The 14,338-nt window shown below is 45.1% G+C and overlaps 1 protein-coding gene across 1 annotated transcript; it reads left to right on the top strand.

Moving 5' to 3' along the window:
- The first annotated feature begins 4,239 nt into the window (after positions 1–4,239).
- On the top strand, positions 4,240–8,666 carry LOC144599068 (alpha-1,4-N-acetylglucosaminyltransferase-like). Its single transcript, XM_078409792.1, has 2 exons — positions 4,240–4,659; positions 8,082–8,666. The coding sequence occupies exons 1-2, from the start codon at positions 4,240–4,242 to the stop codon at positions 8,664–8,666; spliced, it is 1,005 nt and encodes a 334-aa protein (XP_078265918.1).
- The last annotated feature ends 5,672 nt before the right edge of the window (positions 8,667–14,338 follow it).

Here is a 14,338-nt window from a genome sequence, read left to right as displayed (position 1 = left end):
GAAACTTGCCCAATCATTTTCAACACATCCTCAGATATTTATCTACCTTTTGTCTGTATTTTTGAATGTCAGTCATAGTCATATTGGACTATTATTTTTGAAAAACTTTATTACCCCTCCTTGGATCTGTGCCACAAAGTCTTATTTGGAATGCTTTTCATTTCTTTAGAGTTCCAGGATTGATAGTAAATTTAGTGAAAGCGTAATTCCAAGATATCCGAATGTGTTTTAGTACAGCAGACTTTACGACAGCATAGCTGAAACTAGAGATGGCATTATGGCAGAGTGCACTATTTCTCTTTTAGCTTTTACAATGGCGATGGAGCTAGCGATTTGAGCATCATGGTGGGTCATCAATGGGGAGAGATGGCAGGACGGACTGTGCCTCCCTGCAATCAGGGCCTATATGGATGATATGACCACAGCAGTAGGTTAGGATGGACCGAGCGGGGAGTGTTCAGCGAAATGATTGCTGAGCCTGTGCTTGGCCTCGCCGATGATGAGAGGTTGACACCTGGAACAGCAAATGCAGTAGATGAGGTTGGAGGAGGTGCAAGTGAACCTCTGCCTCACCTGGAAAGACTGTTTGGATCCTTGGATGGAAACGAGGGGGGAGGTAAAAGAACAGGTGTTGCATCTCCTGCAGTTGCAGGGGAAAGTACCTGGGGAGGGGGTGGTTTGGGTGGGAAGGGACAAGTTGACCGGAGAGTTTCGGAGGGAACGGTCTCTGCAGAAAGCAGAAAGGGGTGGAGATGGGAAGATGTGGCCAGTAGTGGGAACCCGTTGGAGGTGGCAAAAATGTTGGAGGGATGTCCATTCAGTGCGTCTTCACCTACCTGATCTCCCGGTGGCTCAGCACTTCAACTCCCTCTCCCATTCCAAATCTAACTTTTCTGTCCTGGGCCTCCTCCATTGTCAGAGTGAGGCCCAGCACAAATTGGAGGTACAGCACCTCACATTTTGCTTGGGTAGATTACACCCCAACGGTATTAACATTGACTTCTCCAACTTCAGATAGCCCTTGCTTTCTCTCTCCATCCCCTCCCCCTTCCCAGTTCTCCCACATCTTACTGTCTCCGACTACATTCTATCTTTGTCCCACCCCCACCCTTGACATTAATCTGAAGTAGGGTCTCGACCCAAAACGTCGCCCATTCCTTCTCTCCAGAGATGCTGCCTGATCCAGTGAGTTACTCCAGCATTTTGTGTCTATCCTGGTAATTATTCACTGACGTAGGATGTTAATTATTTGCAAAGTTCACAGGTTAAACAAACAGTCCAGGAATCGTGTTTTTCTGGGTTCTCAATAAAAGGTTACTGTAATAATATAAAGAAAACCCATTTCAAAAGTGGTGACTCCCTCTCAGTGAATTTGGGCAGTCAGTCAGAGAGAGATATATCTGTATCAGCCAATAGCGATAGCAATATTCTTTCTGTTCTTAATAGACAATAGACAATAGGTACAGGAGGAGGCCATTCGGCCCTTTGAGCCAGCACCTCCATTCAATGTGATCATGGCTGATCATTCTCAATTTGTACCCCGTTCCTGCCTTCTCCCCATAACCCCTGACTCCGCTATCCTTAAGAGCTCTATCCAGCTCTCTTGAATGCATTCAGAGAATTGGCCTCCACTGCCTTCTGAGGCAGAGAATTCCACAGATTCACAACTCTCTGACTGAAAAAGTTTTTCCTCATCTCAGTTTTAACTGGTCTACCCCTTATTCTTAAACTGTGGCCCCTTGTTCTGGACTCCCCCAACATTGGGAACATGTTTCTAGCCTCTAACATGTCCAACCCCTTAATAATCTTATACGTTTCGATAAGATCTCCTCTCATCCTTCAAAATTCCAGTGTATACAAGCCTAGTCGCTCCAGTCTTTCAACATATGATAGTCCTGCCATTCCTGGAATTAACATAGTAAACCTACGCTGCACGCCCTCAATAGCAAGAATATCCTTCCTCAAATTTGGAGACCAAAACTGCACACAGTACTCCAGGTGCGGTCTCACTAGGGCCCTGTACAACTGCAGAAGGACCTCTTTGCTCCTATACTCAACTCCTCTTGTTATGAAGGCCAACATTCCATTGGCTTTCTTCACTGCCTGCTGTACGTGCATGCTTCCTTTCAGTGACCGATGCACTAGGACACCCAGATCTCGATATACATCCCCCCTTCCTAACTTGACACCATTCAGATAATCATCTGCCTTCCTATTCTTACCACCAAAGTGGATAACCTCACACTTATCCACATTAAACTGCTTCTGCCATGCATCCGCCCACTCACACAACCTGTCCAAGTCACCCTGCAATCTCATAGCATCTTCCTCGCAGTTCACACTACCACCCAGCTTTGTATCATCTAGAAATTTGCTAATGGTACTTTTAATCCCTTCATCCAAGTCATTAATTTGTATCGTAAATACCTGCGGTCCCAGCACCAAGCCTTGCAGTACCCCACTGGTTACTGCCTGCCATTCTGAAAGGGACCTATTTATCCCCACTCTTTGCTTTCTGTCTGTCAACCAATTTTCTATCCATGTCAGTACCTTACCTCCAATACCATGTGCTCTAATTTTGCCCACTAATCTCCTATGTGGAACCTTGTCAAAGGCTTTCTGAAAGTCAAGGTACACCACATCCACCGGCTCTCTTAGTGAAGACAGATCCAAAGTACCAGTTCAACTCGTCTGCCATTTCCTTGTTTCCCATAATAAATTCCCCCGCTTCTGTCTTCAAGGGACCCACATTTGCCTTGACTATTTTTTTCCTCTTTACATACCTAAAAAAGCTTTTACTATCCTCCTTTATATTATTGGCTAGTTTACCCTCGTACCTCATCTTTTCTCCCCGTATTGCCTTCTTAGTATTGCCTTGCACCACGGGAGAAGAATGAGGAGGAGATAAGACTTTTCTTTGCCTTCCATCACAGTGAGGGTGTGCCTAGAGCAATCACTGTGATGGCTGTTTGTGTAAAAATTGTATCTGTGTGTCCTGTGCTTTTTGTTGTCTACTGCCGGACCCTGACGTGAGAGGACGCTGGCGCTGTTTATTCGCCGCTTCTCCGTTAGGATAGTTTGTCTGTTTGTTTTTATGTTATAATTGTTTTTGTAAAGCGCTTTGAGCTTCTGGTAAGGCGCTATATAAAATAAATGCTTATTATTATTATTATTATTAGTCATCTGTCTTTTCTATATGTTGTGTAGCCCTGAATATTCAGTTCCAAGCCCTGGTCCTCTTGTAGCCATGTCTCAGTGATTCCCACAACATCATACTTGCCAATGTCTAACTGAGCCTCAAGCTCATCCACTTTATTTCTTATACTTAGCTCATTTAAATACAACACTTTAATTTCCGTATTCACCTCCCCTCACAATTGGCCCTGACCTTACTCTCTTATCCCTTCTAGAACTTCCCTCCCCATTCATTCGAGAGTCCTTTGCAATTTCTCCTGTATTTGCTTCCCCATTAACTCCATCTCCATATTCCCAGTGTGTCAACCCCTCCCCCCACTACTCAGTTTAAAGCCACATTTGTAGCACTAGCAAACCTACCTGCCAGAATGTTGGTCCCCCCTGCTGTTAAGGTTTAACCCGTCCCTTTTGCACAGGTCACCCCCAACCCCAGTAGAGATCCCAGTTGTCTAGAAATCTTAATCCCTGCTCCCTGCACCAGCCCCTCAGCCATACATTCATATCCCCTATCTCTCTATTCCTGCCCTCACTAGCACGAGGTACAGGTAGCAGTCCAGAGACAACCACCTTCGACGTTCTACTTCTCAGTCTTCTTCCTAACTCTCTAAACTCACGTTGCAGTATCTCCTTCCTCTTCCTCCCGACGTCGTTCGTGCCCACGTGCACAACTACTTCCGGTTGATCGCCTTCCCTCGCTAAGATGTTCTGAAGCCGCCCCGTGATGTCTTGAACCCTGGCACCAGGGAGGCAACAGACCATCCTCGAGTCCCAGGGTAAGTATATACTGTAGATGAAGAGGTGGATTCCGCTGTTGTATTCCGGGTGAGAGCTAGATCAGTGTCTGAGAGGAAAGACCGTATAGGGTGAGGGTGAGGGCAGGGGAGGGGGTCACACTTTCAGAGCGCCGGCATGAACGTGAAATACCGAATGGTCTCTTTCCGTGGGGGTGACATAACATGTGATTCTGTGAGTAAAGTGATTCCGTAAATGTATCCTACAATTTGTTTCCCAGTAGCCTGGAAAGAAACATTTCGGAGCCCCACCATGTTGGCCTGGAACAAGGGTTGTTTGCTTGTTCTCATGCTCACACTTGGTGGTACTCTGTTCATTTACTACAGAATCTATCAGTCTACCGCTGGCAATACCTTGACACCAGCTCAGATAATAAAATATAAAACTGGTCCAAAGAATATAACGACTAACGCCGGGATTATGTTTGTGGAATCGACTAACAATGTGGAGCCGAAGCCGTTGGCGATGTGTTCAGTGGAGTCCGCTGCTCGTCACAACCCAGATAAACAAATCTACTACTTCATGAAGGGGTTCAGTGGAAACCTGAGCCAGTATCCACAGCCTGAATACAGAGGCATCCCTTTACTCTCGTCAATGAAGAATGTCATCATTCTACCTTTAAATCCCACTGAACTGTTTAAAGACACGCCGCTGGAAGGCTGGTATCAAAAGGTAACGAACACTTATGACATTCATTCGCATAAGTAAATTGGTTGTTTGAAAAGTAGAGGAGCTGTAGAATATAAGTGACCTGATGAGAATTAAGGGGTTTGCTCAATAACTCTCGTGATGCGGCTGAGAATAAGACCTCACAGTTTTACCAAATAATTCCGCGAAGAAACCCATCACCAAACACCACAGGTTTGCAGTTGTACAGGACCCTAGTGAGACCGCACCTGGAGTACTGTGTGCAGTTTTGGTCTCCAAATTTGAGGAAGGATATTCTTGCTATTGAGGGCGTGCAGCGTAGGTTAATTCCCGGAATGGCAGGACTATCATATGTTGAAAGACTGGAGCGACTAGGCTTGTATACACTGGAATTTAGAAGGATGAGAGGAGATCTTATCGAAACGTATAAGATCATTAAGGGGTTGGACACGTCAGAGGCAGGAAACATGTTCCCAATATTGGGGGAGTCCAGAACAAGGGGCCACAGTTTAAGAATAAGGGGTAGGACAGTTAGAACTGAGATGAGGAAAAACTTTTTCAGTCAGAGAGTGGTGAATCTGTGGAATTCTCTGCCTCAGACGGCAGTGGAGGTCAATTCTCTGAATACATTCAAGAGAGAGCTAGATAGAGCTCTTAAGGATAGCGGAGTCAGGGGGTATGGGGAGAAGGCAGGAACAGGGTACTGATTGAGAATGATCAGCCATAATCACATTGAATGGCGGTGCTGGCTCGAAGGGCCGAATGGCCTCCTCCTGCACCTATTGTCTATTGTCTATTGGATTGTTCTGCATTCCCCCGCTTTGAGTGTCGGGACTGCTGCGGCTCTGCACGGTCCACAACACACACTGTGACATTCTCCCTTGCCCCGAGGAGCCCGCGTGGGTCGGCAAAGCTCCCTCTATCACGATGCTGACAGATCCCTCACCATTTCCGCATTGCCCTTTGAATCTGCCAACAACATTCAATGCCCAGGAAAGAACTCGCACTGTCGGGGTCAGCGTGTCCGGCAAACCTGGTTCAGGGCCATTGTCGGAAACAATTACAGATGCTGGTTTAAACCAAAAATAGAAACAAAAAGCCGAAGTCTGAAGAGGGATCTCGACCCGAAACATCACTCATTCCTTTCACCCAGAGAAGCTGCCTGTCCCAGAGTTACTCTAGCATTTTGTGTCTATCTTCAGTGTAAACCAGCATCTGTAGTTCATTCCGACACATGGATTTTGTCTGTAGCTTTGTAGCTCTCTGCTTTGCAGCTCGTGTATATTTAATTGAGCGATGTGGTAAATTGTTTTCTAAAGAACCCAATTAGTTACAGAGTCCTACGGCGTAAAAAAACAGGCCCTTCGGCCGAACGTGCCCACACCGACCAACATGTCCCATCTGCACTGGACCCACTTGCCTGCATTTGGCCCATATCCCTCTGCTAGTTTAATATTTTTAGGCGAGGAACGCATAATGCAATTGCTTTAACCCGGTCCATTAAAATACATTGTAATTCTTGCATAAAATAGTGTTGGTGTCGGGAGAAGGAAGCTGAAGATTCGTGCTGTGGTTTTCACATTCCAGACAGCAGGAATCATCTTGTTCTCAGTAGAGTACTTTTCAAGCGTATTCTTTGATGGCGGGACATGATGGGGCACAGTAAGCTCTCGCTTGCAGTGGTGTGAGAGTAACCAGAGGTTGGGTGGAAGAGACGTTGATTGAGGGATGGATACAGTGCGGGTCGCCCAGGATAAATCATCTATTAATATTAAAATAGCACTTTAGAATCTTTACAGCGAGCTGAGAAAGCAGAGCTGGGATTGAGTTAACATCTCAGTGGGGAATTCTCGTATCTCGGTGTAGGAAGGGAGGCACCTAATGTATCGGAGCCCAACCTAAAGTGAGTGGATAATTTGAACAGTGGTGCTGGTCCACTGTTACAGATTTTCTGGTCCATCACCATTGACATAATCTATAGGAGGTGCTGCCTCGAAAAGCTCTCATCTCGCTGCTACCATCGGAAGAAGTAACAGGAGGTTGAAAACCCTGGCCACCAGGTTCTTCCCCAGCAACCATCACGCTCTTGAACACTGCACGATATTACATAGTCCTCCCCTGAGCACCAATGACCTTCTATAGACTTTGTTTTAAGTTGAATTATGGACTTTGGTTTTGCACTGTATGGTTACTTTGTATTACTGATTATTAACTTGTGTTATTATTACATCTTTAATTGTGTGCACATATTTATTTGTGCGTATTAGGTTAATGGGCTTGTAAGACTGCAGCAAGTAAGAATTTCATTGTTCTGTTGTTGGTAAATTTGACAATTAAATGCACTTGCAACTCTGGCCCCATTGTCTTCAATAAGAACTTAATTCAATTTTCACTGACCAACGGCCAGGCTACAAATCTCCGCCCACTCTAACACACACTTGGTCATTAGGAATAAACGAACACCTGTGAAACCTTGAGCAGATTCAAGGGCTGGTTGACAGTGTAAATGTGATGAAGTGGCCTCAGTGGGAAACCTCCTCCCACTGCACGATCTGCATTGTCAATGGCATATACAGAGAAAAGAGCACCATTAGCCTGAAAAGCCGACAGCAATTATGTCCACGTAGCATAATACGTTGATTTTAAATTCTACATTGGTGCAGCAATGGAAATTTCTTTGCTCTCCAATAAAACTTGCACAGTCCGACAAGACGTTTCACTATCCCACGAACATTTCTTCCTGGTTTCTATTTCTGTGCCTGTTCTTTATCTCCATGTATTTGTGCACTCTCCTTCCCAGAACTGTGCAAGCCTTCTCGGCTCCAGGTGTCCAGGACTGAAAAGGAAGGTGGAAGGAAGTAACAGACCAATGTGATGGGAGTGGAAATAATTTAATATGCGCAGCCCCAACTGCTGAATTTGAGCTGTTGACGCGAGGGGTTTGTCCCAGTGCCATTCCACAGTTGCATATCCAACAAGAAGGAAATGGAGGCACATTCCCTGCAGCAGTGACTCTGAATCCTGATCAATGCCCAGGAGCTCTGCTGCAATAAATATGCATTTTCTCACAGGAGAAGACGGAGAACAGCACTTGTCTCTCCGCAATCCCGGACCCTGGAAAAGTTGGTGTTCCAACCCATCCTTGAAAGAGTTTTTGCCACTTGACAGGTGCATCAACTGGTCGCACAATCTTGTTCTAACATTCCTGTGCCCATGTGTGTTCACCATTAAGGTGGCGAGGAGTAATTATTGTGGTCATAAGGTTTGTGTGTAATGTGCTGGATGGATACAGATTCATGCCAGGAATTCTACTTGAAAGTAACAAAATAATATAATCATCCCTTGATAGAATGAGAATCAGCAAGGCCTGGAGACCTTGTACTGGGCTGCAGAATTGGAAAAGCTACAAGTTAAATGTGAGAACTAATATTACTCTCTCCTTATAGGTAAATCCAGAAAAGGAGAAGTTTTGGCCCCATGTGCTTGCTGATGGCTGTAGATTAGCACTGTTGTGGAAGTTCGGGGGCATCTACCTGGATACTGACATTATATCATTGAGGTCAATTCCATTTGCTAACTTTACTTGCCAAGGGCATGCAGGAGTAGTCAACAATGCAGCATTGGGTTTCCATCATAAGCACCATCCTTTTATATGGAATTGCATGGAAGATTTTGTAGTCAATTTCATTGGACATGTTTGGGGTCAACAAGGACCTCGACTGATTACCCGTGTGCTAAAAAGATGGTGCCGGATAGATAATCTAGCTGCCTTCACGGGCACAGAATGCAATGGCATCTCTTTATGGATCTCAAGCCGGTTCTACCCAATCCCATGTTCAAGCTGGGGGAAGTTCTATATTGCCTGGAAAAAGGAGGATATAGAGCAAACCTTCTCGGCTACATATGGAATACATGTCTGGAATTTCATGAATTCTAGCAAGAAAAGAAAACTGGTCATGGGAAATGGATCATTATTGGAATATTATTTTCAGATGTATTGTCCAACTTCATACAGAATGTTAATTCATTAAAGAATTCGTTTTGAGACATTTAGAGTCTGAGCTATTGCATCTCTAGACCTCAGGAAGTTGGAATTTAATACAGAAAAGTGTGACGTGTTGCATTTTAGGACGTCTAACAAGGGCAGGATATACACAGCGAGGAATGTGGAGGAATCACTGTGGTGGATGTTCATGTTAAAATGTGTTTTGAGTGTTCTGTTGCTTTTTATTGTTATGACATTATGGCAAATGAAATTCCTCGTATGTTGCAAAACATACTTGGCTAATAAAGTATGGTTATGATATTAAGATAGTAGGCCTCTGCAGTGTAGTAGAGCAGAGGGATCTAGGAATTCAGGTGCATGGTTTTTTGAAGGTCGAGTCGCAGGTAGATAAGGTGGTAAAAAAGTATTTTGGCACATTGGCCTTCATCAGTCAGAGTATTGAGTATAGATGTTGGGAGGTTATGCTGCAGTTGTACAAGACATTGGTGAGACCGCTATTAGAATATTGCGTTCAGTTCTGGGCACCATGTTGTAGGAAAGATATTGTCAAGCTTGAAATGGTTCAGCGAAGATTTACAAGGATGTTGCCATGACTATAGGGTGTGAGCTGTAGGGAGAGGTTCTCTATTCCTTGGAGCGCAGGAGGATGAGGGTGATCTTATAGAGGTGTATAAAATCATGAGAGGAATAGATCGGATCGATGCACAATGTCTCTTGCCCAGAGTAAGGAAATCGAGGAGCAGAGGACATAGGTTCAAGGTGAAGGGGAAAAGATTTAGTAAGAATCTGAGGGGTATCTTTTTCACACAAACGGTGGTGGCTGTATGGAACCAGGGCCATCTTAACGCATGGGCCTGATGGGCACTTGCCCGGGGGCCCACGAGCATAGGGGCCCCATGCTGATCTGTGTATGTTAAGTGACTTGCAATAAATAAATACTACTTTAAAAATGTAGGTTCAATAAGTGCTTTTTTCGCAACATTTTCTGTCACTAAGTGCTTCTCACAGCGATCTGTAAATGCTTTTCGCAACAATGTAGCACCCTGTCCATCACTAAGTGCTTTTCGGTAAGTGCTTTTCGGTAAGTTCTTTTCGGTAAGTGCTTTTCGCCGGCATGACGGGGGGGGGGGGGGGGGCTGGTAGGGAAAGGGGGGTGGGGGAGAGTAATGGTAGGGGCCCCAGTACACTGCTTTGCCTGGGGGCCCATAATGCTATAAAAATGGCCCTGTATGGAACAAGCTGCCAGATGAGGTAGTTGATGCTGGGACTATCCCAACGTTTAAGAAACAGTTAGATAGGTTCTGTACATGGATAGGACAGGTTTGGAGGGATGTGGACCAGACGCAGGCAGGTGGGATTAGTGTAACTGGGACGTGTTGGCCGGTGTGGGCAAGTTAGGCCAAAGGGCCTGTTTCCACACTATTACTCTATGACTCTAAGCTCACTAGAAAGGTGCAGGGAAGATCAGGGTGAGAATTATTTAATTTATCAACCATAATCAACACCAACTCGCAACCCAATATCTAAACTGCTTGACTTCATTGGCCCCAGCCCAGATACAGCACAAGTCTGAACCGTGTTTGATTCAGATACTGGGTTGTGGGTTGGGGTTTGATGGGTTGACAGAGTTTCACACAGATCTTTCCAGCACAAAATCCAGAGATCGCTTGGAACCTTATTCATGCGAACCATATGACCATATACACAGGGATATGGTCAGAACCCTGTAACCTCTTCCTATCCATATATCTGTTCAACCATCTTTTAAATGTCTTAACTTTGTCTGCTTATGTAACAACGCATCCCATATTTGGACCAATCTGTGTGGAAAAACTTGCCCTTGAGATCCCTCTTCAATCTCTCCACTTTCAGGTTAAGCTTATGTCCTCTCCTCTAGTTTTAGAATCCCCTACCATTGGAAAAAGTGTGAGGATTCATTTTATCCATGCTCCTTGGGATCTTGTATATCTCATAAGATTTCCCCTATGATGCAAAGAAAAAAAAATCAACATGACATACTCTTCACAATAATACCATGGACCAGATTGTGCTATTAAAAGCTCTGGACAACAGCATCTCTGCATCTATGGGTGAATGAAGCCTCAGAACATTTTGGAATTCATAATATTGCAGGATGGGCTAAACAGAGAGGCCTTTCGCTCCGCTTTGATAAAGTCGACGAATACGTGTCTCAGTGCGAAGTCCGCCAGTGAATAGAGAACCGACCATTATTTAAATAGCATATGGTACACATGATGCATGGGAGTAGCCCTGCACAGGTTTGGCAGTTCAACTACATTGGCCCACTTCCCCTTTTTAACTCCTTTTTGCAGGCTACTTTAATTTAATTTTAGTTTGGAGATACAGTGCAGAAACAGGCCCTTCCACCCACCGAGTCTAAGTCGACCAGCAATCCCTGTACACCAATACTATCCTACGCACACTGGGACAATTTACAATTTTACCAAGCCAATTAGCCTACAAACTTGTACGTCTTTGGAGTGTGGCAGGAAACCGGAGCTCCCGGAGAAAACCCACGCAGGTCACAGAGAGAATGAGCAAACTCCAAACAAACAGCACCCATAATCAGGGTCGAACCCTGGTCTCTGACACTGTATGGCAGCAACTCTACCGCTGTGCCACCGTGCTGCCCTAATTTCATTGACCCATCTACCCAATCTACCCATGTCTCACCCTCCAGCCTTACATTCCACTCCTCCTCTTCATTTCTTATCTGACATCCTTTTTGTCTCATTTTCACCTCTAGCCTTTGTCACTTCTTCCACCCAAATACTAACTCCCCAACAAGGGTAGATTGGGACCAGTTGCTATTGGGTAAGTCTACAGCTGACATGGAGTTGTTTAAAGGCCAGCTAAACAAAGTGCAGGGTCAGCATGTTCTCGTATGGAGGATGGATAAGGATGGCAGGTAAAGGGAACCATGGATGACCAAGGAGGTTGTAAACTTGCTCAGAAAGAAAAAGAAAGAGTATGTCAGGTTTAAGAAAGTGGCATCAGACATGGCCATGAGGAATATGAAGGGAATATGAATAGGAATTATGAGGAATATAAAGTGAATAGTAAAAATCCCAAGCAGGTGATTAGAAAGGCCATAAGGGGCCATGGAATACAATTGGCGAGTCATTTTAAGGGAAATCCCAACGATTTTTCTACGTATGTTAAAAACAAAAGGGTGACCTGCGAGAAGGTAGGACTGCTCAGGGATAAAGGAGTGTATATATGCATGGAGTCGGAGGATGTAAATGAGGTGCTACATCTGCATTCACCAAGGAGAAGGACAGTGAGGACAGAGAGCTCAGTGTGGAGAATACAAATATGTAAGGGCAGTTTGAGATTGAGAAGGTGGTGGTGCTGAGAATCTTGAGAAGCATCAAGTGGATAGGCCTCTAGCGCCATGGGATCTATCCCAGATTATTGAGGAAGGCAAGTGAGGAGATTGCGAGGGCCTTGATGAGGATCTTTCTTTCTTCTCTAGCACAGCAGACTGGAAAGTGGCCAATGTTATTCCTTTATAAGGGACATAGAGAGGATCCAGGGATCTATAGGATGATGCGCCCCATGTCAGTGGTTGGGAAACTATTCTTCGAGATAAGATTTACTCCCATTTGGAATGGGCTAATTTGGGATAGCCAGCATGGCCTTATACATGGCAGGTCATGTCTTACTAAATTGAGTTTTTTGAGCAGGTACTGAAGGAGATTGATAAAGGTAGGGCGATGGATGTTGTATGCATGGATTTTGATCAGGCTTTCGATAACGTTCCTCACAGTAGGTTGATCCAGGAGATTAAGATGCACGGAATTCACAGTGAAATGGTCATATGGATTCAGAACTACCTTATTCATAGAAGACAAAGGCATGTGGTGGAAGGTAGATATTCAGGCTGGAGGTCTGTGACCAGTGGAGATCCGCATGGATCTGTGCTAAGATCTCTGCTGTTTGAGATGAAGATAAATGCATTTGATGTAAATGTAGTGTAAGAAAATAACTGCAGATGCTGGTACAAATTGAAGGTATTTATTTCACAAAATGCTGGATTAACTCAGCAGGTCAGGCAGCATCTCGGGAGAGAAGGAATGGGTGACGTTTCGGGTCGAGACCCTTCTTCAGACTGATGTAAATGTCGAAACATATAAGACACGTTAGAGGCAGGAAACATGTTCCCAATGTTGGGGGAGTCCAGAACCAGGGGCCACAGTTTAAGAATAAGGGGTAGGCCATTTAGAATGGAGGTGAGGAAAAACTTTTTCAGTCAAAGAGTTTTAAATCTGTGGAATTCTCTGCCTCAAAAGGCAGTGGAGGCCAATTCTCTGAATGCATTCAAGAGAGAGCTAGATAGAGTTCTTTAGGATAGTGGAGTCAGGGGGTATGGGGAGAAGGAAGGAAAGAGGTACTGATTGAGAATGATCAGCCATGATCACATTGAATGGTGGTGCTGGCTTGAATGGCCGAATGACCCACTCCTGCACCTATTGTCTATTTCATATCATATCATCATATCATATATGTACAGCCGGAAACAGGCCTTTTCGGCCCTCCAAGTCCGTGCCGCCCAGCGATCCCCGTACATTAACACTATCCTACACCCACTAGGGACAATTTTTACATTTACCCAGCCAATTAACCTACATACCTGTACGTCTTTGGAGTGTGGGAGGAAACCGAAGATCTCGGAGAAAACCCATGCAGGTCACGGGGAGAACGTACAAACTCCTTACAGTGCAGCACCCGTAGTCAGAATCGAACCTGAGTCTCCGGCGCTGCATTCGCTATAAAGCAGCAACTCTACCGCTGCGCTACCGTGCTGCCTATTGGCTACGCATTGCGTTACATTCACATGTGAAAAACGACTATTATTTCCAACAGCCTGTAGTTCTTGGACTACATGTACAATGTTCTCAATATAGAAAGGTTATTGAACAGCAATACTTTTTACAACAAAGAAAAAATTGTTTTGTTTTGTTTTTTTTATTTTGCTTTTCCTTACACATCCCAATTCTCTTGGTATTGAATAAAAGAACAATGGTCATAAAATGTATGACTAAGTTATGAAGAAAGAGTTTCATTTAAAAAACTGCACATACCTAAATTAATTGAAGACATACTTGCTCCAGTGGTCTTCAACAGCTCCTCCTGGTGGCCATGGCACTGTGGGTCTTGGCCTTGTGACGATCGGGCAGGCGGCACAATCCAGCGGTGGAGCCCAGGCTTGCAGGTGGTCGAGTCGAGGACAGTCGGTGGAGGGACCCTGCAGGCGGGTATCCTTAGTGGAGTCCAGGTAGGTGAGGAACATTAATTGAATGTGTGGATCTACTGTACAATGAAGTAAAGTTGGGGGTTCAATGCAGGTCTGGGCGAGCCAGGCCCAGAGCAGCAGGAGAGTCACAGCGAGGGCCTGTTGGTGGCTGGGCAATGCGGCCCATGTGGAACACAGGGAATGGAAGGAGAACTGATGTGAGAAGCAGTGGATTGACTGTTGGTGCCTGAAATCTTGGTTGGGTTCGAACTGCGAAGTCAGGAACCGGAGTTGGAAGCCACGAGGCACAAGATGGAGGCATAAGCAATCGCCAAGGAAACACAAGTGGATGTGGTGGCGAGCCACATATAAAAACATGGTCATAAGGCCGCAGAGCAGCAGGAATCGCAGAGGGGGAACAGCGAGAGAGGGTCTTGCAG

The sequence above is a fragment of the Rhinoraja longicauda genome, chromosome 13, assembly GCF_053455715.1.
Source record: "Rhinoraja longicauda isolate Sanriku21f chromosome 13, sRhiLon1.1, whole genome shotgun sequence".
NCBI lineage: Eukaryota > Metazoa > Chordata > Chondrichthyes > Rajiformes > Arhynchobatidae > Rhinoraja > Rhinoraja longicauda.
Note: the sequence above shows the minus strand (reverse complement) of the source record. Positions and strands in the feature narration are given on the sequence as shown.